At 45.8% G+C, this 25,666-nt stretch overlaps 1 protein-coding gene across 1 annotated transcript; it reads right to left on the reverse strand.

Annotated features, from left to right (window-relative positions):
- LOC149340795 (cytochrome P450 3A24-like) lies at positions 1-25,666 on the reverse strand. The gene is made up of 14 exons (XM_089549674.1): positions 25,499-25,666; positions 23,434-23,530; positions 23,111-23,163; positions 22,908-23,001; positions 21,310-21,426; positions 19,899-19,987; positions 17,675-17,820; positions 16,722-16,837; positions 13,497-13,626; positions 5,111-5,271; positions 2,085-2,176; positions 1,829-1,972; positions 1,239-1,401; positions 1-159 (listed from the first exon to the last, which is right to left on the reverse strand). Exons 1-14 carry the CDS (start codon positions 25,570-25,572, stop codon positions 46-48), a joined length of 1,590 nt encoding a protein of 529 aa, XP_089405800.1. The 5' UTR covers positions 25,573-25,666; the 3' UTR covers positions 1-45.

Genomic DNA, 25,666 nt, shown 5'->3' on the forward strand with positions numbered 1-25,666 from the left:
TACGGAATACTTTTTATTTTATTCTTTGCATTCGTTGACAAACTTTCAATAAGGTGGCGAACTCCTGCTGTCGTCCATATTGTCGCTCCTCTCTCGGATGCCCACGAAAAGCTCCTTGGACTGCAGAGTACCGTAGCCAACTTGAAACTCCGGGGTAGCCTGCACCGGACATATGTAAACCATTATTTTTATCATTCTACGGGAGCAGTGCTTTCGAATTTAGGTTAAGCAGTATGTTGGGTTTCCGCAGCTTAAAAACCACGCGGCTTGTAATTCAACACGGTATAGTCAAACCCGGATATATCGAACTCGATGTGGATTACGAATTATTCTGCATATTGATTATTTGATAGACAAAAATGGCAATAGATAAGCTCATATGTACTGTTTGTTACGTTCTTCGTCCGCCTGTGTTTGTTGTGCTATAGATGCTCGCAGGCTTACACACAAACTTTAACCTTCACGTCACTACGATGGGAAATCAGTGGCAAAAACATATCGCAAAACAACATAGCACTGAGCGATGCACCTCGTGAGCCATGGGTTTATCAAGCCTACGCCTTAATTTCTCCATGTCCGCGACGCTCAACAAGCGTTCGATGCACAGTGTATGAACATAATATTACGCCGTGCTTCAATGCGAGCTAATGCTCCTAAAATGGACAGACTGGTAGTAGCAGTTATGTGTTAGCTATAAAAATGGCTAACTCAGGTAATTCTAAATTTGTGAAGGGCACATGGTGTGTCTTCTTTTTTAGATGGTACGTGACTTTAACGCTAAGGCATAGGTGCCTTTTGGTATTGGCTATAAAAACAGTTAACTGAGATCTCCAAAGATCTGTAAATCTGCAAAGGGCACCTGATGCGTCTTCTTTTTTTTTTTTTTTTAGATGATGCGTGAATTCAACGCTAACAACGCAAGCCATAGGTGCCTTTCGTGACTCCCATAGGAGCTGGCCTTTATCCGGGCTGCCCTGTATGTAAGGTGTGCTTATCTGCGAACCCCAATTTATGGATAATTTAAAGCATGTAACCTTGGAATCAGCTGTTTCGTTGGAAACAATTACAGTTATGGTGCTCGAATTAAGAACATAGACTGCCTTCTTAATGGTTCATCTATCGTGGCTTACAATTACTACCGCCAAAATGGGCTTTACTTTTGTATCCTGTGTTGCAAATGAATGCTTGATTTCACGGCGACAATGCACTATACTGAATGACATTTTAAAGAGGCTAACCTTGGTTTTCGGGCAACGAACGAATTGAACGTTGTGGACGGCATGAACGAGGCACGTCTTCATTATCTGCACGGCGAATCTCATTCCAACGCAGTTCCGTGGTCCGGCGCCAAATGGGAGGTAAGTGTACAAACGAATGGATTCAACGTTCTGCTTGTTGAACCTGCGTTGCAGAAATAAATTGGCAAAACGATATACACAAGTTCATCACTTTGTAGGGCAAGGAAGGGAAAAAGTAAGAGTGAATGATTTCTTTCAGAGCTTTCATATGCGGATATCAAATAAATAGGAAGCACGCAAAATAATCAAAACGCATTCAGCCGGAGTCGAGGTCTTCTTGGAAGTGGTGACGGTTAAATGAACTGTGCGCCCTCGGGATGAATTTTAATGAAGTTGACATCAGGGGGCTAACGCGTTCGCATAAAGAGTACAACTTCTGCTGCCTCGAGGCGCCGGAGCCATGCAATGACGCTAGATCAATAAACTAATCGCTAATCGGTATTCCAGAATATTTTAATAGTCAGGCGTGACTTTTTTGTTGTGACATTCGCTAGTATAAGTAAACACATAGAGAGACAGACGCAACAAACCTGTCAGGGTTAAAAACATCTGGATCTGGGAAAAATTCTGGATCGTGATGCATTGCATAGATCGGTATCACAATGCTGCAGTCGCGAGGGACCGTGATTCCGGTGTCTCCAAGAACGTAATCCTCGGTCGGAGCCCTTTCCAACCTTTGCAAAAAAGATGAGAGTGCAAGGATCATTGAATAAAAACTATACTGGCAACTCATGCAGTCAGATGTTTGGTTGCCTGCACAGTGTTTGATCACGTATTTGTTGTTACCTTGTTGCTGACGGCATCATCCGCATCGTTTCGTTCACAACACTGTCTAGATAGGGCAGCTTGGAGATTTCATCATATGAGGGTGTGTTTCCCTGCAAAATGAAGGTAAAAATATACAAGGATTAAAAAAAGCGCGTGAAGTTTGACGAAAGTGACACGTTTGCAAGTTCATTTGCTAAAGGATCAGCGCTCGTCTGTGCGTTTCCTTGTTCTCTGTCTTTAGTCCGTTCGCGCTGTTTTCTACCCGAAATGAACACATACCAACTAGCCCCATTCTACTAGTAGCCACAAGGCTTAATCGAAATTTGTGCACTTACAGGGCAAGATGATCATGTCTCAGAATGTTTCTGTAACCTATAGACGACCTGTTCAGCAGTCGTTTCGATGCATAGACATGCAAAAGAGATTATTTCAGGACAAACAGCAGGACGCAGAAGAAAAACTGTAAGCGAATAGTCCAGACTGCAAAGTTTTAACTTGAGGCGGGAGAAGAACTGAAGGTGTTTGGGATGTTATAACATTTTTATTTTCGGTTTGACGCTTCCAGCATGCATTTATGGGGACATTCTGCTCGCCTTATGCTCTGTCTACTCAATAGTGGAACAGATATGAGGTAACCAGGCCGGCTTTTGGTATTTTGTTTCGCAAATCACCTCTCTTGACTGCCGTGACTTCGTTGTATTTTTAACTGTAACACTTCTAGGTTTCAGTTAGATGAGCCTAACATGAAGCTGTAAGTGAAATAAGCTTCAGTGACGAAATATCAAATTATTTGGCGCTGTGATCTAGCAGTGACAAAGATAGTTTTAACTGCGACTACAAGAATGAGATGCTTGTTTTGCAGGAGCGGGAGAGGAGGATGACATGAAAGGATGAAATGAGGTTGGTTTAGGGCAGCTTTCTCTAGCCTGCTACTCTAACGAGGAGAGAATATCGAACGCATGTTTAATTGTCTCGAACCGGCTCTGTAAAGTTTCGGCCTTTGAACTTCTAATGGGCGCGAGCATATACCGTGGCGCCATCTGTCGCCATTGCACTCGTGACGATGGAATGGGGATCACGTGTGCCGCTGCCCGCTTCGAAATGCGACTCAGACAGTTTAGTTTTCGCGGTGATGTCTCTGTAGAACTGTTTACGCTCCATCTGAGTTATTAAATCTACTTTTTCGGCAACAGATCACTTTACCGAGCGAAGAAGCTGTCGCAGAATGTCACGGCGAGGTCCATGCGCCTCTAAAACGTCGCAGCGATTAACATTCCGCCGCACTGACCATGTGCTAAATCCCGATGAAAAGAGAAATTCTACGTGACAGGTGCGGATCTGTGCAGAACGCCACATCATGTCGATGAAGTACAAATCAAATGCGGACCGGTCTGTCTAGTTTGTGCCGAGAGATGCGGCGCCGTTCGACTGCTCTGCTCACTTGAACTAGGCAAGTAGGGTAGTGAGGTCGATACTCTTCGCTGTCGGCTGCTATTTATTAGGAAGTTTAGCAACAACTCTGTGAACGTAATCTTCTTCCTAGAAATATGTTCTGCTCAAACGGCAATGTGAACTTTCTTGTTTGCCGATTCTGAGAGTATATAATCATGATTGTCACGCAGCTTCCCATCTTTCCGGATGGGAATCGGAACTTGCCGCGAGCTCAACCGCGTACATCTGACACTGAGGCACTAATAAACCACCGATACAGAAGCATACAATGCATGCCGCGGTTACCACGGCGACACATATGATTACAACAAACAACGCTAAAAATGGCACACTAAAAGAAACAGAATAACACGATCTGTTTTTTTTTAACTAGCAGAAACTCTTTCCAACGCCATTTGCCCCACAGCTGGGAGAGTCACGCGATCCTCTTTGCGGTGCAAAATCCACTCAAGCGCAGTTCGTCCCTGTGTTGGAGCTCACACCCTATAGAAATCATAACTCCTGCACTAGTTGAGAGCCACAGGAAGGGAGTCCAATATATGGGGCGCTGATTCTCACAGGTGCCTTTTTTTTATGCCGAGCATAGATTTTCCGTGATTACGCAAAACTCGATGCCGATGTTTGTAGAAAGCGCAGACGTTTACTTTGGGTTCTGTCTGCTTGATTTCAAAAGGCAAAAGCGTCATCACGCATTAAAGATTTCCATTTCATGAACAAGCTGCTTGAACGTACTATCGGGGTATAATAGCATATAGGAGGAGTAAGCAGCAAGTGAAGGTGATAGCTCGGCTTTTAGCGAGTAGCTCAGGCCGCATTAGAGAAGCAGCAAGTCGGCCTCGCTTGCTGTACTGTGCAGTAGTGAAGTGAGTTCGAGCGAAACACTCACTCAACTGCGCCCCTCAGTACGTTTTCATGTGTCCTAAAGACTTTCTTCCCCGATAGCTGAACTTGAGGACGTCCAAAAAAAGCTTGTCACTGACACGTTAGTAATACAATAGCACAGTGAGCATTGTACCGCGTTATAGGCTTTGAAAGTATGCCCGTCGGTGTCAGTAATATTGGACGCTGTACATTTTTAACCCAGAGCAATTACATCTTGTACTGATCCCGTCGGCGCGATCTCTCAAAGTTTCGTTGGTTTGTTTTATGGGGTTTAACGTTCAAAAGCAACTCAGGCTATGAGGGACGCCGCAGTGGAGGGCTCCGGATAATTTGTACCACCTGGGGTTCTTTGAAGTGCACCGACATCGCCCAGTACACGAGCCTCTACCATTCATGATATTGTTCACAGCGCAACAAGAACGGAAAAAACAAAAGACGAAAGACTAACACAAACAAGCGCTCTACCATTTCTCCTCCATCGAAATGCAACCACTGCGGCCGGGATTGAACCAGTGTCTTTCGGATCAGCACCCAAGCCCCAAAACCCCTTAGCCACCACGGCGGCTGAAAGTTTAGTTGGCTATGACACCATTTGAGAGGTCGGTTTAGTGTCCAGGCTAACTGCTTCTTAGCGCCCGTTTAAGATCTGCAGCAGTGAGGTGCAACTGCAATCGAAGAAGATTGCGGTGAAGGTGGAGTGCAGCTTATACATGCTTCCGGAAGCACTCGTCGACTTCGGCGCGAAGCTTGTCCTGGACACCCGGGTTGAGCGCCAGCATGTGGGTGGCATATGACACGGTGGACGATGTTGCGTCTTGGCCGGCAACGAAGAAGAGCACGCATTGCGCCAGGGCCTCCTCTTCAGTCAGGTCTGCAGGCAGCCAATGTGAAAGGAAAGCGCATGTCACTCAAGTAAACTGTTGAGTAGTTTAAAAGTTGTTTAGGCGAATCACTAAACTTTCCTTTTTCTTACTTTTTACCTTTCAAAGAAAGTTACTTAAATAATACGGAACGCCACTTTGAAATCAATTATGCATTGATTATTTGCACAACATAAAACTTCAAAGAAATTAAGATTACCTTGGTGTAAAGAGGTCAGAGCTCGTTGGAAGGAAGCAATTAGATTCTTCGCAATTCACGTTCAGAAGTACAAAGTCAAAAGAAGAAATTATTTAACGTGAACAAAATTGCGGTTTCAACGCGGAGCTTGCCAAATATCGCTAGCAAGGCGACTTCAGTTTTTTTTTTTTTTGCTGCGTTAGCAACATTACGACCACAACCGCTCGCAAACCTTCACCTCCGGAGGACTCAACCCATCATATTTATTTATTTATACAGATTTTTACAGCACCCTTGCGTGCATTAGTGTAAGAAGGATACCATGCAGCATGATCGACAGTAGGAATTCGGTGCAATATGCAAATTATATCCATAATACTACTGGGAAACAAACAATGCATCAGTTCGATGATGTCAAGGTCCACAAATGTGTCCATGAAACAATGTTAAAAAGGACGTAAGAGGCGTTCCATATGTGAATATGTTAATATATAAATAGATTTATTACGGTGTACCTCCCCCTATCGTTTCTAACTGTCCCATCACCTCTTTCATATCACTTCTACACACTGCCTGCTATCCTTTATTTCCGCTGCCCCAGCTCAGGTGCTTCCAGCAGCGATGGCAGATGCCGGGGCTTGCAAAAATATTTTCCTTCCATTTATTATGATTGTTGTAAGGGATCGGTAGTGCGTGCGGGGTCATTACTACCGCTAATTCTTTCTCAGTACCCCGCAGCTGCCGTCTTCAATGGACCCCCCCCCCCCCCCCCCTCGACGGGACGGGACGGGACGGTGGGGTGCGCTCGAAAGGAAGAATGACATTTCTTGGAAAGATGCGCGCGCGCGCGCGCAGGCGCCGGGCCGCTCGGGCGTACATCGCCCTTTGGGGCTGCTTCGCGCCGGCTAGGCAAAAGAGCGGTGAAAGCTATGTGGCTGAAGGGCCGCCTCACGTCGACCCCCCCTTGTCTTGATCCCCTCGTCTTAGCGGTCACCAGATATGCGACACAAGCTCGCGACGAACGTCTCGTTCGAAAAGTCTGCAGGATTCCTGAGAGGATTAAGCACTGCCGGACGGAACGGCGTCAGGGCGCCGTGACGAGGGGGCAAAAGAGATGAGGAATAGCCGGCGACAGCGCGTCTAGCCGCGAGCAGCGAAGGCCCGAGTTGGGTGACGCTACGGGTACCGGAGAGGCGCCGACTAAACAGCCTTGGGAAGGCTAAATCGCCTTGGAATGCAGGTCCGAGCTCGCAGTGTCAGCTACAGTGGTAGCTGCCCGCTTAAGCCCGATAATCCCGAATTCCGAGACGACGCCAAAGTCGAGGGTCATTGGGGAAACCGCCGTCACGTGCTCGCACGAGTGTGTTTTGTGTTTGTGTTTACTTTTATTTTGGAGGGAGAATGTTCTACCCCGGACATGCTGGCACTGGCTGGCACGACTGTGCGTTTGTTTGTTTTAATTTTTTTTTTTGCAATGGAGAGGGTGTTTTGCCCTACGGAGGCTAGAGGGCTGGCCATGCTCTCGAGAAACCAATCATGGGAGCAGTGTCACATGATTGGGTGCTACCAAATGTGGGCCGGGCCTTTAGGGCTTTAAAACCGGGCCCCGGAGCCGGAAAAAGGGTTCTGGGCTAAGGTCAGGTGCTATGCATCTTCGGCTACGCCGAGTAGGGGCCTCCCCTAGTGTTAGCCAGTTCCACCTTTTTGTTGTTTGTCTTTTTGCTGTTTAATGTTTCTCCAGTGCCTAACTTGTATGTGATTGTAAATATCTGTACATAAACTTCAAGTATTCGCCTTATCAGTTATCCCTGCATCGTAACTCATCTTGAGACCGTCTCTGACGGGGCACCCCTGGTGCGAAGAAAAGCTTCAGTTTTCAAGTTAAACAAACCGCCTCTGGCGGGGCACCCCTGGTGCAAGGAAGGAAGATAAAGAACTTGTGTGAAACTTTACTGGCGCAGTCGACAGGATCCTGCGGCCATTGGAAGACGGCGCAGGAAGAAGACTGAAGGCAGGGAAAAAGGCGACGACCAGGCAACAGGTCAGCTTTCGAGAAAGGACCTGCGGAGAAACGGCAACCAGGAGAAGCAGCGCGTCGAGTCGGAAACTCGACGGTCGACCTGCGGGTCGAAGCAAGGCGACAGCAGCGGGCACAGGAACAGCGGCGTGCGACAGCTCATCGCAGCGCGCAGTGAAAGTGGCGGTGGACTCCGACACCAGGAGGCTGGCAATGCGGATCGACGCATAGAAACCGTGAGTTTCCTTGGTTGCATTGTTCACGTCCCTGTGCATGTGTTCGAGCCGGTAGGACAACAGACGGCGTTATGGAGGGTTATCCATGGCGACCCTCACTCGATGGGAGGTGCCAAGTAGAATTGGCGAAGGCGCGCTTGGCGTACATTGAGGCCAAACTTGCAAAGGTAAATGGCGGAAAGACGCTGCTTCGCGAGGAAAAACCTCAGGACGTTAAGTCCGTTTTGAAGGCGTTAGAGGCAAAGCGCCAGCAGCTAGAGCTCGAGCTGGCTGAGCTCAAGGGGGTTAGGAGGGCTAGTGAACTAGCCAGGGGAAACTACTCCGAGCCCAGACAGACTGCGCTGGAAGGCAAAGGCTTGTGCTCGTCGAGCACAAGTGAAGGAAGCAGCAGCCAGGTGGCTGTAAACAAGCAGCCGGCATGCGGGAACACCTCGTCGTTCGAAAAGGCCGAAAAAAAAAGGCAGGAGGTGAGGGCGAGATTCCTGAGGGGCGCGAAAATATCACAGCTTTTCCGCCACTACACGCGGCTAGCAATGAAAAGGAGCAGCCAAATTCCGATGTTTCGGGGGCTGTCGAGACGAAGCTGTCCGATAACAAGCTGGACAGCGGCCTAATTCCTGCAGGCTCGATTGCTGAGTTGGGGACCTCCGACACGGAGCTAGTGACAGCAGGAAATATAACGTTGCCGCAGCGACACATTGTGTCAGGCATAGGGCATGAAGTGCCCCATAGCGTTAGTGATGACAGGAACATTCCCTCCGAGGCAGAGAACGAAGGTGGGCCTGATGAGCCGACCGGACCGGGCGCCGCGCAGTTCTTGAACGCACCCGACGGGTGTCACACCAGGTCCTTCGAGGACAAGGAGATGCGTAGCGACGTGCAACAAGGCAAGCTCGGGTCGATTGACTGCGAGAGTTCTTATGCAGCCCCAGAGTTAAACGATGCTACGGAGCCGGCAAGCGCCTACAATGCAGGGAGCGGAAATTTCAGTGTTGTCTCGTGCAGGAACGGGGCAAATTGCTCCAAGCGAGGCGAAGTAGCCGAAGGCAGGGGCGTGGCTTTCAAATTGAAAGTCGCTGCGAGGAACAGTACGTTCCGTGCTGCGGTACGGCAAATTAGTTGTAGCAAAGCCGGCCGCACTAGTATGGTTAGACAGGGCAAGGGATGCGCTCCCTACGCAGCGCGAGTTTCGTACCGGCGCGCCGGAGAGAGCGGGCCCTCAGGTGCGTCGTGTGGTCAGGGGTTTGGACCCATCGAAGACCGGGACGTATTTGATCCTGGAGGGCACCAGCTTTTGAGTTCTCCCCCTGTGGCGTCATCGGCCTAGTGAGCTGAGCGACCGTCAGGCGTTGGCGTTAATCGGGTTGATTAACGTGTAGCGGCTCGAATACACACAGGGACACTCGGTGCGACTAAGGAGGCTCACGTGGCCACCTACGGACATCGTACGAGTGCTGCTGAACGCTCCAGTTGCGAGTGTCTGTGTGTGTGTGTGTGCTCGTTCGCGAGCAGGACGACGGTGTGCATGCAGATGGACTGGGTACAGCCTATCAACATGGCCTCCGTTTTACGGCGCACAGAAAGCATGCCACTGTATCTATTTGTGCAATTTGCTTATGTTTTTTTGGTGCCCGTGGGCATTATTTTGCTTTTAGTTTTGCTGATGGAACTGGTCCCAGAGCGACAGCTTGGACTTCGGTCAATGCGCTGGATTTAAATGTCTGAAACGCGCATTTGAATGTGTACATGTTCTTTATGTTCCTCGTCAGGCGAGGGTTTTGTTGGTGCAAGTGCTCACGTAATTACTAATTAAGTGCAGCACTACAGTATGTCACCCGCAGGGTGGTGTCGTGACAGATACCGATCCCTATTGTTTGTAATTCTAAAAGTGCCATTTGAGCCCTTTTTAGAATCTTGGAAAGGGCGTGTAAGGGATCGGTAGTGCGTGCGGGGTCATTACTACCGCTAATTCTTTCTCAGTACCCCGCAGCTGCCGTATTCAATGGACCCCCCCTCGACGGGACGGGACGGGACGGTGGGGTGCGCTCGAAAGGAAGAATGACATTTCTTGGAAAGAGGCGCGCGCGCGCGCGCGCAGGCGCCGGGCCGCTCGGGCGTACATCGCCCTTTGGGGCTGCTTCGCGCCGGCTAGGCAAAAGAGCGGTGAAAGCTATGTGGCTGAAGGGCCGCCAAACGTCGACCCCCCCTTGTCTTGATCCCCTCGTCTTAGCGGACACCAGATATGCGACACAAGCTCGCGACGAACGTCTCGTTCGAAAAGTCTGCAGGATTCCTGAGAGGATTAAGCACTCCCGGACGGAACGGCGTCAGGGCGCCGTGACGAGGGGGCAAAAGAGATGAGGAATAGCCGGCGACAGCGCGTCTAGCCGCGAGCAGCGAAGGCCCGAGTTGGGTGACGCTACGGGTACCGGAGAGGCGCCGACTAAACAGCCTTGGGAAGGCTAAATCGCCTTGGAATGCAGGTCCGAGCTCGCAGTGTCAGCTACAGTGGTGGCTGCCCGCTTAAGCCCGATAATCCCGAATTCCGAGACGACGCCAAATTCGAGGGTCATCGGGGAAACCGCCGTCACGTGCTCGCATGAGTGTGTTTTGTGTTTGTGTTTACTTTTATTTTGGAGGGAGAATGTTCTACCCCGGACATGCTGGCACTGGCTGGCACGACTGTGCGTTTGTTTGTTTTTATTTTTTTTTGCAATGGAGAGGGTGTTTTGCCCTACGGAGGCTAGAGGGCTGGCCATGCTCTCGAGAAACCAATCATGGGAGCAGTGTCACATGATTGGGTGCTACCAAATGTGGGCCGGGCCTTTAGGGCTTTAAAACCGGGCCCCGGAGCCGGAAAAAGGGTTCTGGGCTAAGGTCAGGTGCTATGCATCTTCGGCTACGCCGAGTAGGGGCCTCCCCTAGTGTTAGCCAGTTCCACCTTTTTGTTGTTTGTCTTTTTGCTGTTTAATGTTTCTCCAGTGCCTAACTTGTATGTGATTGTAAATATCTGTACATAAACTTCAAGTATTCGCCTTATCAGTTATCTCTGCATCGTAACTCATCTTGAGACCGTCTCTGACGGGGCACCCCTGGTGCGAAGAAAAGCTTCAGTTTTCAAGTTAAACAAACCGCCTCTGGCGGGGCACCTCTGGTGCAAGGAAGGAAGATAAAAAACTTGTGTGAAACTTTACTATTGTATTAAAACAACTTTCTACTACTACGTAAGAGGTGCCGTGGCATATCCTGTGAACAATTCCATCTTGTGCAGCGCGGCGGAAAAGGAAAATTTAAACATTTAGAATGCGATAATATCCTCATATTTACTTATTGTTGTCCACGTGTGCGGACACGTAAGTGAGCTGCTCCAAATAATCTTCGCTATTAATGCCGGTTTTATTTTTTAAATATTAAAAAGCAACAATAAGCTAAAGTACTTACGCCTCTCACGGGACTGGTAGTACTGACGAAGTAAGGGTTGCCTTTATTCATTAGTACCCGAATGTTTCCCCAGCCAAGGTTTACCATTTCGGTGTTTGTTGTTGTTTTAAACATGTTTGATGATTTATGCATATCTAAAGGTAGCAAAGTGACTGGAACTAAAGCAAAACCATAGTAAGTACGCCTGATACGGACACATTGTCACCAGAAGAGTTATAATGCACTGACGTGTAGGAGAACCATTTTACATCCGGCAAGTTCTAATCTACACCATACACTACGAATGACATCAGTGAAATGCAGTGGGAAGGCGCACCGCATTCGCAGTACTATGACTATCTGTCAAAGCCACAGGCCGTTAAGCATTAGTAACAGCCTTGAGTGAAGCCAACAAGATTACCGTCCTTATCGGAGGGGAGAGCAACCATACTTTGATACAACTCAAGAACGCAGCGGCAAATACACTTCACAGGAGGCCATAAAGGCGATGGCGTCGACCGATGATAATGGCGTGGCTGTTGGCCCCTTTTCATGGTGGCACCCGTCCGTCACCTGCGATGTCAAGCTCGGCGCGCTCGGCAAGCGAAGTAGCAGCTTGTTCGTCGCCAGCTATAGAGAAGAACGAGTTCGGTAGATGCCAAGCCTGCTTGGCGTATCACATTTCGGAGTTCAGTGCAGGTAAAGCCCCCTCTCCAGTGCACGTAACCTCTTCAGTGCACTTAACTCGTCAAAACAAGCAAAATTTGTTGGGCCACAGCGCTTAGGGTAACCGTGTTTTGAAATTCTAAAAACTGATATGGATGTTACGGTGGGCTACACGTCATTCAATAATTAAGGAGCCTAACAATAACAGTTAAAAAGTCAACTATTCAATATTAGTTAACCGTCTTACTAGTTAATAAGGCGTAGCTGTAATCTGATGCACTACACCGCTGATATTGATATGCCGAAAAAAGTGCTTTTCTAACTGAACAATCCTGTTTTCAAGAATTGTGTAAAGTCTTAGGTGAAAGACCCTGTATACAGAATGTTGTCACGATACGAGCAACACAGAACGGTGTCGCAATACAGATTAATGATGCGATACAGAGACACACATAAGTGGCATGAAACTGATATGTAGTGCGCTGCTGAGATGCACAGAAGCACAAGGCAGGTAATACAACATTTAGTGATATCCACAATAGAATGGCACAGAGTACGTGCCCGTTCACGTGCTCCTCTGCAGAGCTGCCCCGACTTCTGCCGCAGCTGTAGCACGTGCTAGGAGAATGTTTACACAATGGAACAAGCAGCAGGCGAAAAGTTAGTATGCACCGCTACGCATTCCTTGAATTTTACCCTTTTGATTTAACAATAGCCTAAAGAGATCGGCGAGATTATTGCGTATATTGGGGCTAATGATTAGGGCCCGGAAATATAGGCATTTGCCTAAACATGCCTATAAATGCCTAAACGGGGGATTTTTGCACTTGCCTGCCTTTTTGTCATTTTTTAGAAAATACTACCTGTTTAACCGCACTTTTTGCCTATAAATGCCTAAATTCGGCACTTCGGTCCTCGGTGCCGTTTTTCGATCTATGTATGGTGAAAGGCGCGCGCCGATGCACGCACAAAAGGTGCGGATCTCACCGAACGTTTTTCTCGAATTGTAATTTAAACGCAGTGTAACGAAGTGTTTATATCGAAGTGTAGCAAGAGGCGAGTTTGGAAAGAGACCTGACATACATTGATGCAAACTTCTCAAAAATGACGGAAAGGATGACAAAGTTGAAAAAGGCTGTACTCTCAATGAATCGTTGAAGACAGTGGCAGAAGTACCAGCAGCACTTCGGGGACTGGAAGGAAAAAGCGCTACTGCTTCTACGAAGATGCAACAATTGGTAGAAAAAAATAGATGCCTAGAAACAATTTCCCAAATCAGAGACTTTCTGCACGAAGACGATACGGCCACATCACCTGAAGGCCTAAGCCTTTGTCAACTCTTATGTTTTAGCTTCGCGCCACTAAGCTCATGTGATGTCAAAAGAAGCCTTTCAAAGGAGAAAGCTATGCTTAGCGAAAATCGAAGGAGCTTCAAGTTCTAAAGCCTGAGAATGCGCTTTATTGCTTCAGTTTAGGACTGCGTACGCTCCGTGCTTGACTTACAAATCTTGTACTTATGAATAAAGAGTATTATTCAAAGCGCCTATTCTTGCTTTACAGCGCCTATTTCAATATTTTTTAGAGCCTAGATGCCTGCCTATTTCGGGGTTCTTTAGTGCCTAAATTTCCGGGCCCTACTAATGATGTAACACCAGAAACTGCATGCGTGCTGCTAAGGAAGAGAGAAACAGTACTCACTCTTCACTTTTTCTGGCTTCAGCGGAGAGCTTTGTTCTTCGGGAATCAGTACCGACTGCTCCGAAAGTTCTGCATGCGCCTTCGAAGCTTCTTTGGCGTTCAGCATCATTTGGAGGAAGTCGTCGTTCCTCTGAAGTTACCCGGAAGAGTTAAATGTTATGGTTCGCGAAACAGTGGTTCTTAAGCGCGCACAGCTGTTAGGTGTTTAGATGGACTCTGCTGCTAAATAGTGTCCATGTTTGTTCTACCTCAGAAGGTGTGTCTTCAAGAGAGTTTTGTTATTAAAAGCAATGCCATGTAAGTTACATGAATATCAACTACTAAAAATTAAAGGGACATATCTCAGTGTGCCAAAATATGGGGTACTTTATTTCACCAAAACTTTCTATGGTTGTTTTTCGTCACTGTTCTTTATTTATATCGCGTTTTCAATTGTACTTTTGCATTGCTTGTTTTGTGGCATTTATATCGTTCGGTACTACGCACCTGTTTTGCTTTTCCCTCCTGTATGTATTTCCCTCTCCTGCTTCGACATACAGCATGTCCGCAGTATTCAATAAATAAATAAATAAATAAATATCCACAGGCGCGGCGCCTTACTATTCTCAGTTCATCGTACCCTGCAAGTTTTCTTGCGCCCGTCCGCTAGACGCCGTTTGCTAATGAACGCAGCCACACCCGTACGATTCTATGAAGTTCCAAACCACTTTAAAAGGCAACAATGCTAGACCTCATTTGAAAAGTTTCCAGTCATATTTGCAGCCATGCACAGTCATGCTTAAACCGGAGTTTTTTTCCTTCAACAAGAGCGCGCGTGTTTTTGTCGCCGCCGCCGAGTTGTTTTCGTATGCTGTGGGTACCAATCAAAGTCAACCAAATAATCAATACTTTTCTAGTTGTATGTTTGCCTTAGTGTGCAATTTCTGCAGCCGTTTCCTTCCTTTCTGCCTCTGACATGTGATAACTGGGAGTGATGCGGATAGCCGTCGCATTCTGAGCGCCCCCGGCAAGCCCTCACTTTAGGTCGTCTCATCCAGACACAGACAACACCGCAAGTGGTGAATGAGCCGGAGGTTGACCACAAGGCCTCAATCCGGAATTCGGCATTCTGCCGAATGACAGCCGAATGTCAGAAGACTCGACGTCGGCCAATTTCCATCCTGCAGTGCCAGCCTCGGCGATTCTCCCTTCAATTAGTTATTGGCTTTGTAGTTATAATGAGAGGACAAAGAGGAGGACTACCCCCGCATGCTGCATTAGGAGCTAGGTGATAGATAACAAAGGTTCAGGCCGGAGGGGGGGGGGGGGGTGCTAACAAATGGTCTGCTGCTTCAACTAAAGCGGTTTTACAATATCTGCATGAAGGACATTCTACTATTAGACTCGTCTCCTGAAGACACCATAGGTCACCTTACCCACGTGGACCTCAGTCATTCCGCGCATGTCGGCAGGTGAACGACAGATGCCGAGATTATGCCATCTGTAGCCGTGCAGGTAAATTTGATGGCGTGCGGTGCAGCTACACACCCTTTCTTGAAGTTAGTTGCTTAAGAAGACAGGCGTCACCATCTATGCGAGTTTCTTAATATCTTGAAGAGCACTGCTTCCGCATGAGGGAGTGCCGTGAATTTGAATCTTGAGATTGGTCTTTTCCAGTATTGGGCCCACGCGTAAACTCTGCTTTAGTCAAGCCAACCGCGACATTCCAGCCTTTTTTTATTATTATTATTATTTTTTTTTGCTGCGGGAGAACTATCGCATCACCTCCTTCCCATTCAGGCAATTATGAGAAACTGCACGCCTTTCATTTCCACTTCGTCGTCCCCGGTGAGCACGAACCGTTTCGCACTTTTATTTCTTGCTTTTCAGTTTACATCGTATCGTGCTAAGCTCTTCTGCCTTCACTGAGATTCCAAAATTTGCTTATGCTCCTATGCGTGGCAATTTAGCGGCTATCATTTGTGATACTGTCACCTAATGGTGACGGCACATAGTCGAGAAGGGAGACTAGTACACTTGCGTCATTCATAAACACGGTTTATTGGACGACCTTGTGCCCGCAAACGGTAAGAACTCGGCGACGATGGCGACAGTAGCAAGTACGCTCGATGGTCGACGAAAAACAGAACCACCGCCGCTCCCGACCGCGCTCAGTTTAAAACTGGCGAACTTCTTTCGTGATGAGGTGAGGCATACATGTGCTGTAATCTCCATATATTAGAGATTACTGAGGCGACCCGCAGTGGGAGAGTGCGAAAGCATTCACGCTTCCTTGGCACTCGTCGCCTCTCTTTGCCTCTATTGTAGTTTTATTTATGTTTGTTATTTTAAGTACTGAATTAACGTAATTATCGTATTCTCTAATTAAAGATCGATTTATTTGCTCTGATTATACCTTCTTTTATCTCAATCAACCATTTTCATTGTTGAAATTTGGCGCCGTGGTTGCTTTCCCGGGCACTTACTAAATCCCCGTCCAGCCTATTCAACCATCCAATGGTGTTTGCTGATAATTAATTAACTAGTTAATATATGTTAATGAAACTTTTTGTTCAATTAATAATCACTCATCAAACACATTTTAATTCATTTCAAACTTTACTTTCACTGCCTCGCCTATTTTTGCGCTAATTGCCGTCACGGCTGTTTTCCCGTGCGCTCACTATATTGACGTTCGCACTATTCCGAAGTTTTTCGACGTTTTTGGCTTTAATTAATTAATTAATCATCCTATCGACATAAGTTTTAGTTGCGCAGCACCCTCCCATCATCCTCTTTCGACTACAGGTTGATGCTACCTCTTCTGAGAACGTCACAGATGCTGCGGACACGTTTTGCATACACGTTTTGGGGACACGACCCCGCCGACATTGCCTAGAAATGTTTTCACATTAATAATGAAGATGCAGTTGCGCGCGGCATGGAATCATGACCGACAAATCTGGTTGCATTTCGGGTCACAAAGTGGCGAAGCCGCGTGCTAGCGGCTCTGAGCATAAACGAAGATTTCAACATTTCGCGCCAATGTCGTTTCAACGTCACTGAACGGCTGAATTTCCCGTTCCCGTGTTTTGCGTCAGCATATCATTAGTGCTTACTTTCTACCGGTAAAAAATTTGATGGAGAAAATGCGCCTTGTATGTTTGAGCAGTAATTCGGCTAGTTTAAAAATTCTTAGAATACTAGTGAACAAATTGAGCAGTGATGATCAATAAAGTTGCTTACTATTTCCTTTTCTTGCCGTTTTTCGATGATGTCTAATGTTGCATACTTGTAGAAATTTAATGCTTTAGGGTTGAGGAAACGCTCATGGAAGGCTTGGCTGAGTTTCTGCAGAAGGGCTAAAAAAATACAAAATCAAAAGCTGTGCATGCATATATGAATACTTGGTGCACATAGATGTTTGATGTTTTTGAAGTACGTTTCGTAATACTTCTAGTCTCTTTACGCTGCATTGATGGCGCAATGTTATGAACTAGCACGAGTACAAAGTAAACTGATCAATGTTTAGGTAATTAGCACTTGGAGACGTATTCGCCTTTATCTTCACATTCTCACTTTAAATCATTAGTTGCAGCTGTGTGTGGCATTATAATCTACTTCACCAGATCCAGCTTCATTTTATCTTTCACCTTGCGCGCAAATTGTGAACGATATCTAGCTACTATTCGGCTTCTGCATGGTTGAGCTACATGGTGAATAGCCCAAGCACGCCAATTTATCATAGAAAAAATGCTTCCGCACAGAATTTGGTAATTGGGGAATAGTAAAGTGCAACTGCTCGCAATAAGTAAAGTGATGGTAAATGTCACCTGGGTACCGTGATGCGGCAGTAGCGTTTAATTCATTGAAGGCCCGATTGTAGGCGCGCTTGTCTTTTTTTTTTATATTTCGTCTTCGTTATTTTGCAAGCTTTAGATATACATTTTTAATAGCAAATCCGGCTTATATGATTCCTATATGAATCTCACAAAACGCCATTAGATTACGTCGAATGGCTATGTTTTTGGTTTCTATTCATTCAGAGAAGAGCATCTGGATTTAGAATTATCAGTGTTTGGAAGGCCTCTTGAAATTGACTCGTCACACGTTTGCAATTCACCCGTCGCTGTTACGTTCGCTGGAATAGGCGGTACTTTTTCCGTAACCGAAAGAAATATAAAGAAGGAGAATGTTACCTTTCAGCACGATAAACGGTGTTATCCTGACAAAGAGCGCATATCTTGCGCCTTCGACCATAGACTTTTCCTCTGCTGAGTTCGATGATAGATTAACTCCAAATGAGCACCTTGCCACGGCATTAAAGGTGTATTGGCCAAAGAAGCTTTACAAGGAAGAGAAAAATGTACACGAAAAAAAGTGGTCAGATATTGTATACAAAAATTCAATTCACAGAGAAAGAAATTGAACAAGAAAAGATTGGATAACCTCGGACATGTATATCAATTGCACTCTTGACTTAATGTTTTACAAACGTCATACGTTCACATGCATTATATTGCATATAATCATCTCTATCGCCAGTCGCGTAGCGACCTGAGATAGCGATTGATAAAACGGCTCGCGCAAGCTAACTCGGTCATCCAGGCAGTCTGCCACCGAGGCAGCGAAGAGCAGTAATATGCGACTTTTCTGTCGAAAATTTGCGCCTGGTGGAAATACATGGGCGAACAGGCCAGCCTAGTATGGAAGGCGCACTGCGCAAGTGTCGACAACAGGCGCGCGCCGTCAGAAGGAAAAAATGGGAGCAGCATGCGATTTTGGCACTGTCCCCGTGATCGCTCCACATTTGCTCATGTCTATACATTTGAGTGACAAACGATTCGCATAGCAGTGTGGAATGCGATCATTTTCCCTCTCTTGACTACGGCAAGCGTTGCGGCAACCCTTATTCCCTACGATATCAGGCCTTAATTTTCTCCGATATCAGGCCTTTATTCCCTTCAAGGAGCTTGAAGACTTCGTCAGTTTGTAAAAAAACATATGAGACAATTTTGGTCCTGAAAATTCCCTAAAGCTCCATATTTTCGCCATATTGTACCCTTCAAATTCCCTGTGAACATGAAAATGCTCCGAAGAGAACAGCAGTGGACGTCGCCCACCGCACTGCATTCACAATGTATCCGCGGTAGTGCTTACGCATTGCCATCGATATAGCGTGCACGAAAGATTGATTACCAGAATGTACGAGGTGGGCCCCCGCATGCCCTTTGCTTTTACGCAATTTTCTGGCTTATCAGAGTTTTATTCTCGGTAAAAATGACATATTTTCTAACTCTGGACGGTAGTAAATAAAAGGGTATGCCTTTTATTCGATGGCGGTTGTTTTTCACGAGATATCAGTGAGAACAATACAACTCTTCTAGAATTCAGTTTGGTTTGGTTTGGTTTATGGGGTTTAACGTCCCAAAGCGACTAAGGCTATGAGAGACGCCGTAGTGGAGGGCTCCGGAAATTTCGACCACCTGGGGTTCTTTAACGTGCACTAACATCGCACAGTACACGGGCCGTCCATCCTTATCAAAGAGATAGGAGCACGAGAATGTTGGCTCTTTTCTGGAAACAGCAAGGGATAACTGATGAGTGGAAATGTTCTTACATGTGCACAATAGTTTTGAGCTCGGCAATGTGCATTTGGGCATAGAAGTTTGTTGTACAACACAACGAATGGGAAACCGGTCCTCATTAGTGCGTGTTGACAGTGTTGTCGTCAAGTTATGCCACGGAGGGCCGCTCTTCAGCGCCCCAAGATGGTGCTTCGCAGCTCTTCAGAATGAGGAAGATTGTTCGATTTGTTGTGAAAGCCTGCTTAATGATGTAAGCGACTTTTTATCTCCTACAACCCTAGTACCAAGATAAAGTGATTATCGGCACTTCCTGGAGCCCTTATAGCGGACTTTCGCAAAGCGCATCATTCTAGCCAATCACCTCCATGGATTTTATTTCTTTAAACTTTAACTGTAACACGCTAGTTCCCCGTGTGGCACGGTATCTGGTGAGATCAATGCTTACACAGGAATTCCTGTTAGTGCAGTATCTAATATGGGACAGATATTTTGGAACCTTAACAGTTACTGGATTTTTACGAGCCAAAGAAGCACTGCAGTTTACGATGTACATTGTAGTGGAGGGCTGTGGGTTAGCTCCGATCAATTGGGGCTCTTTAGCACTCAGCGGAATTAAACAGAGGGACATTTTTGCACTATGTTTTCATCGAAATGCGGCAGCTGTGGCCGGGATCCAGCCGGTGAAATCGTGCTCAGGAGCCGAACGCCAAGGTAAGTGACCCACCGCAGAAGATAGGGTGTTCTCATGTGGCCTGAGATAGATGTACTCATTTGGTCGGAGGCGCTCTTTTGTTTATTTTTTAAGGAGAACACTTTAACGAACAAGTCCTCTTACCCTCCCAAGTCGATATCTTGTGACTCCTTCGCGGCTCGTTTCAAACGCTCGGTCAGCACCGCCGCACATGTGTCGATGATCCCTTGCATCTGCAAATTGCAGAGTGTAGGCGCATGGAGAAAACACGGCAAATGATGGCAAAGAGCAAAAAAAAAACAAGTTTACAATCATTCTTTCTTATGCTCACCTCTCCTCACTTAACGTGCTAGGCCAGACGAAGAGGGTTTGGTTGGTTGATTGGCTTTTGAAGGTTTAAGGTCCTTTCGAAGCGACTCAGGCTATGAGGAACGCTGTAGCTGGAGGGCTCCGGATAATTTCGACCGATAATTCTTTAACATGCGCTGACACCACACAGTACACGGGCCTCTAGCATTCCACCACGGCCGCGATCGAACCCGCGTCTTTCAGGTCAGCAGCCGAGCACCAAAACCACTGAGCCACCGCGGTGGTAGACCAAATGTTACCACGACATGTGACTGAGAGGTCTTGAGCGAAAGTGTTATTGTGACATAGCGGGTTGTATTGGCGCGTTAGTGACGTTTCCGGTAAGTGCTGGCCCTGAGAAGTCCCATAGCCTGCGTCTGTTTCTTGGGCAATTTCACCACTAAGTATATCGATTGGTATAGTTGCCATCAGACACCATAATATTCTGAATAATGTGTCTCTTTACATGTAGAGAACATAGCAATTAATTAGGGGCCTTGTAGGTTTGCTACCAGTTCGGAAACTTCAGTTGAAATGAATTTGTGTAGTTGAAAAGTGAGTTTCTCCATTAAATACTTGCTAGGGTCATTATCAGTAAATTATGGACCGCTCTTATATTTAGCACCGCTAGGACTCACGGCCTGTGGCACTTCAGTTGGAGCAACTGGTTGCGACATTGCATGCAACTAGCGCGAAAAAAAGTACTGCCCCGGCTGCGTTTCGATGGACGCGAAACGCACGAGATAAAACATATACCGAGCCATTTTCTTTTCTATGAAAAAGGAATGGATCGACCTTTAAAAAAGATGCTTGCAGTTGCTGAATTCACTGTCGTAATTTAGCGCAAGGTAAACTCAGAATTTAAACTAAGTCGCTTGTTATTAGCCCGTACGTTATATAACTTATATGTAAGGCACGGATACATAGCTGATGTATTCAGGATGTAGAAATATTTCATTTTTAATGAAATATTTGTACCAACAAGAAACAAATATCGAGAATAAATTTAATTACTAGTGTTTAAGGTGTTAAAATGGTTTCCTTTAGTTTAAACAAGCCTACACGTTTAAAACATGTCTTCTTTCAAACTCCTCTAATTTCACCTTTGCACGCAAATATTTGCAGTCTGGCGCCGGCAGTGTGTAAACTGTTTAAGTTTTTTTTTGCGATACTCATGTCATGATAACAGCGGCCACAGAAAACTTACTTTGCGGAGCTTGCTTGTTGTAAAGGCAGGAGTAGTAGCACTTCGAAGCTTCTTCCATTTCTCGGGTCCAACATTTATTAATGAGTTGCCGAGTATGGGGTCTTCAGTTTTGAATACCTGAGAATACGTCACGGTTAATACTATGGTCACCTTCATAGTATGATTTTGTGATACCGAGGCATAATGCTCACGTGGTGCAATGTATATTGCTACAATGAAGTGAAGGGATTAGTGTAGTCGGCAAGCACCAAGCAGTACTGCACTGGGTACCGAACACGATGTTTTTAGTCCTTTATACACAGCCTGAGCTGCCAGCCTTCAGCGTAGGAGAGCAGAGAGCAAGGAAAGCAAATGTATGTATGTATGTATGTATGTATGTATGTATGTATGTATGTATGTATGTATGTATGTATGTATGTATGTATGTATGTATGTATGTATGTATGTATGTATGTATGTATGTATGTATGTATGCATGCATGCATGCATGCATGCATGCATGTATGTGTGTATGTATGCATGTATGTATGTATGTATGTATGCATGTATGTATGTATGTATGTATGTATGTATGTATGTATGTATGTATGTATGTATGTATGTATGTATGTATGTATGTATGTATGTATGTATGTATGTATGTATGTATGTATGTATGTATGTATGTATGTATGTATGTATGTATGTATGTATGTATGTATGTATGTATGTATGTATGTATGTATGTATGCATGCATGCATGCATGCATGTATGTATGTATGTATGTATGTGTGCGTGCGTGCGTGCGTGCATGCATGCATGTATGTATGTATGTATGTATGTATGTATGTATGTATGTATGTATGTATGTATGTATGTATGTATGTATGTTAGGAGCGTCTCCTGTGAACAGGGTGGCGGAGGGCGCCATTAAAATAATTTTTTTTCTTGCATTCATCTAACAAATTTATCCTATTTACAGGCACTGCTAAGAAATTTTCACTCTGAAAGGAAAGCAAATTCTGTTGACTTTTACGCAATCCTATTTTTGATTTCTGGTCTCATAACTGTACGTCACTGCCCCGCTTTTATGCCACAAACTTCCAATTACCTTTGTTATCACTAATGTCCCTTGGGCCTCAGGGAGAGTGACTGTGCCTATATCGACATCTGGAGGGACACTGCCCCCTTTTAATAAAATATGTTGAATTGTTTCTATTGACTAAACATGCAGGGCAGATGTATCATCGTCTTTTATTATTTCCTCTTGCAGCTTCGCGTTCTAAGACACCGTGATGTCTCTTTAAACAGCAGGACGCTGGCTTTCGAATCATCATAGAACAATTCCTTCCAGATTTGACTTCAGTGGCGAGCTTCCCTGAATCACCTGGCACTATTTTTAGATACTAGGCAGTAAACATAACTGTATTGAATTATGTAAAGGCAAAGGATTATGTAAAGCCCTACTTCGCACAAACAGAAAAATGCGTCCATACAAGCTTTCACGTTAGCTTTGGTAAATTTTGTCCTTTAGTAGCCTGATTTTAGCACTGAACTCCGAAAGCGCGACGACTTGGGAAAGAAACAAAAACAAATTAATAAAAAAGCTTATATTCACCTTTCTTTGCGATTTCGAGGCGTCTTTTACGAGAACTAACTTGATGAGGTCAGGCTCGGCGACATACAGCACCGGCTTCCCATCTTCAAACGTCCTGTTTTTAGCAGGTGGGCCGAAAGAAAGTAAAAAAAAGTGAAGTGTGCCAACGGCAGCGCGAACTATTATTGTAGATGAAGTGCAAATCATCTCAAGCTTACTCTTACCCAAAAAGGCGCCCATGCTTCCTGTAAAGCTCTTGGTCTACTTTATGAAATGGCTGGAAAGGATAGGACACTAAGTTCTATTACATGCAGAAATTTCGGGCAAGCGCAATTCTTTCAAGTGAAATCTGAGATTTTAACAAAGCAATCAAAATATCTGCAATATTTTGCTATGCATCTAAAGGTTAAACCATACCAATGAATATGTTCATAGCAGTGTCTCCCAATACCTCGCAGTTGTCATAAAAGTGATGTCCAAGAGAGCTGTACTTCTGTGGCAAGAAGGCAGATGGCAAAAGAGGCAGATATAAATGAATCTTGCTTACTTTGAACAGATGCTTCAGTTGAGGTCCAAAGAAGAGGGAAAGCTTTTCGTGAACAAGGTTCTGGTTTTTCCAGTAGCTACGGTATTTTGTCGCTCGGCTGCGGATGAAATACGGAAGGTTGAACCCATGCTAATGATGTCAGAACAACAAGTATGGCTAAGATAAGCAACTATACGTGCTGAAAAAAAACAAAACACCTGTGCCCTATTCCTGTGCCACAACATGCAATTCTGCCACTTTTTTCACTTTATAACATTTGTTGTTGCACTTCATCGCCGCTTATACGCAGTCTAGTGACATCCGTACTGGCAGACGCCTCAGCAGATCAGGTATATGTCTTGCAGAAGTTTATCAAGTGTGGCGTGTTCATGAGCTTTCATATTAGGTAAGCCACGAGAAAAAACAACCTGCTGCGCTTATGGTAGCTGTTCCGTTTTGTTGGCGCTGTTTGTCCACTACGGACGAGGTGCACTACCACATGTTTCAGAGTTTCTATTGATACAACGGTGCTCTCTCCTAACCGAGCCACAGAGTGGCCACTCTTACTGTGTAGCGTTTAGCATTCCCTTGCAACACTTGCAGAAAAAATTACCTCTAAATTGGTTGCACCGCAATAGCACAAGAGGACATATCACAGGTTTTTATTCGGTGCGAAGGAATTTAAAAACGAATGTATGATGGAGAGAATCATTATTCTTTGCACAAAGCTGCGCCAAAGCGCGAGTGCTGAGCTCATTGGGGTCCGTTCAATAGGCGGGTACTGGCTAACAGCGCGCGTTTTGTATTGTGGGATTTGCGAGGAAGGAAGGAAAAATTATTGGTCTAAAGCTAAGAGATCGGAAGTGGGCGGAGTGGGTGAGACAACAAACGCGCGTTGATGACATCTTAGTCGAAATTAAAAGGAACACCTAAATTTTAAGATATTTGCGGCACCTATATACCAGGGTGGAAATTCGGACAAGTCGGTATTGATCCATAACATAAGAGTAGCGCAAAACCAGGACGACGGACAAAAGGGGAGAGAACACACACCAACAACACAGGCATTGTTGGTGTGTTGGCGCCTGTGTTGGCGTGTGTTCTCCCCCCTTTTGTCCGTCGTCCTGGTTTTGCGCTACTCTTATGTTATGAGCCTATATACCATGATATTTATAGCGTGGTGAACCCGGCAGTATGTCACATCTTGCATTGGGAGAACCCGCTCTGGCGGGGAGTTAGGAGGGCGCATCTGAAAAGATTCTGTTTCTATGGGTTAAAGGAGAAAAGCGGAGGTAGACAGGAGGGATTAATTGCGTGCGGCAGCAAACGCTCGTAGAGTGCTTAGCGTCTAATGGCTGTAGCTACTGTTCGAATGGTAGAGACAAATAATTTTATAATTGAAGGATTGCGTGATTTCTTTAGGGGAACTCAGGTAGTTTCATATGCCTCTCTGTGCTGTGAGTCTGCTAGTAGGACTCTCTCGATCTGTGGGCAAAGTCAATGTCGGTGACAAACGTCGGTACACATAAAGTCAATAGCCGAACATTAGAAGGACATCAGTAGGAATCGAACTGTCTTACGTCAGGTACATGCATCACTCCACACAGAGCCCTACACATCTGCCGCAAAGTTCAGTGTAACGTTCTCTCCAATATAATACAACCCCGGATCACGTAAAACAGCTCCCTGTCCAAACCGCCCACATGTCAGGGCAGATACAGAGAAGATTATACCGACATCAGGAATGTAGCCAAGAATTTTTTGCGGGAGAGGCCAAGGTAATTTTTTCTAGCTTGAAGGAGGGGTGGGGGGGGGGGGGGGGGGGTTGATGCTGGCAGCTGTATGAGCATTGCCAACAGAAAAGGAAGGGGGGCTGTTCAGCATATAACGTTTCCTTTGCCTCAACGTATTTCCGATGCCCTCTCCTTTCTCCTGAAGTTGTCGGCTTCATTCGGACTTAGCGGATCGACAGCTTCTGCGTTCCATGAGCTCGCAAAGACACGTACCTAAGTGCGACAGCGTCGCGCTTTAAGGCTTTGAAAATAGCCTCAGTAAGAGTGAAAGGTATTGGCTTCTCAGTACTCACATGTACAGCAGACAACAAATGACACCTGCTAGGATGAACCAGTCACTGAAGGCGAGTATGGAGACAAACGACATGGCAGCGGGTTGGCGCGATCAGCGTTCGTCAGCCATACAAGGGATTCAAGCACGCAGAAGAATGATGCTGCTCGGCCAACGCAGCACATATGTG

Source organism: Amblyomma mixtum, chromosome 6 (assembly GCF_055824585.1).
Source record: "Amblyomma mixtum isolate Tamu chromosome 6, ASM5582458v1, whole genome shotgun sequence".
NCBI lineage: Eukaryota > Metazoa > Arthropoda > Arachnida > Ixodida > Ixodidae > Amblyomma > Amblyomma mixtum.

Excerpts from the sequence above, each read along its gene's own strand:
- LOC149340795 (XM_089549674.1), bottom strand. The coding sequence starts at position 25,572 with ATGTCGTTTGTCTCCATACTCGCCTTCAGTGACTGGTTCATCCTAGCA. Across the intron at positions 1,973-2,084 it reads ATGATGCCGTCAGCAACAAG|GTTGGAAAGGGCTCCGACCG; the intron begins GTAACAACAAAT and ends TTTTTTGCAAAG. Across the intron at positions 1,402-1,828 it reads GATGTTTTTAACCCTGACAG|GTTCAACAAGCAGAACGTTG; the intron begins GTTTGTTGCGTC and ends TCTGCAACGCAG.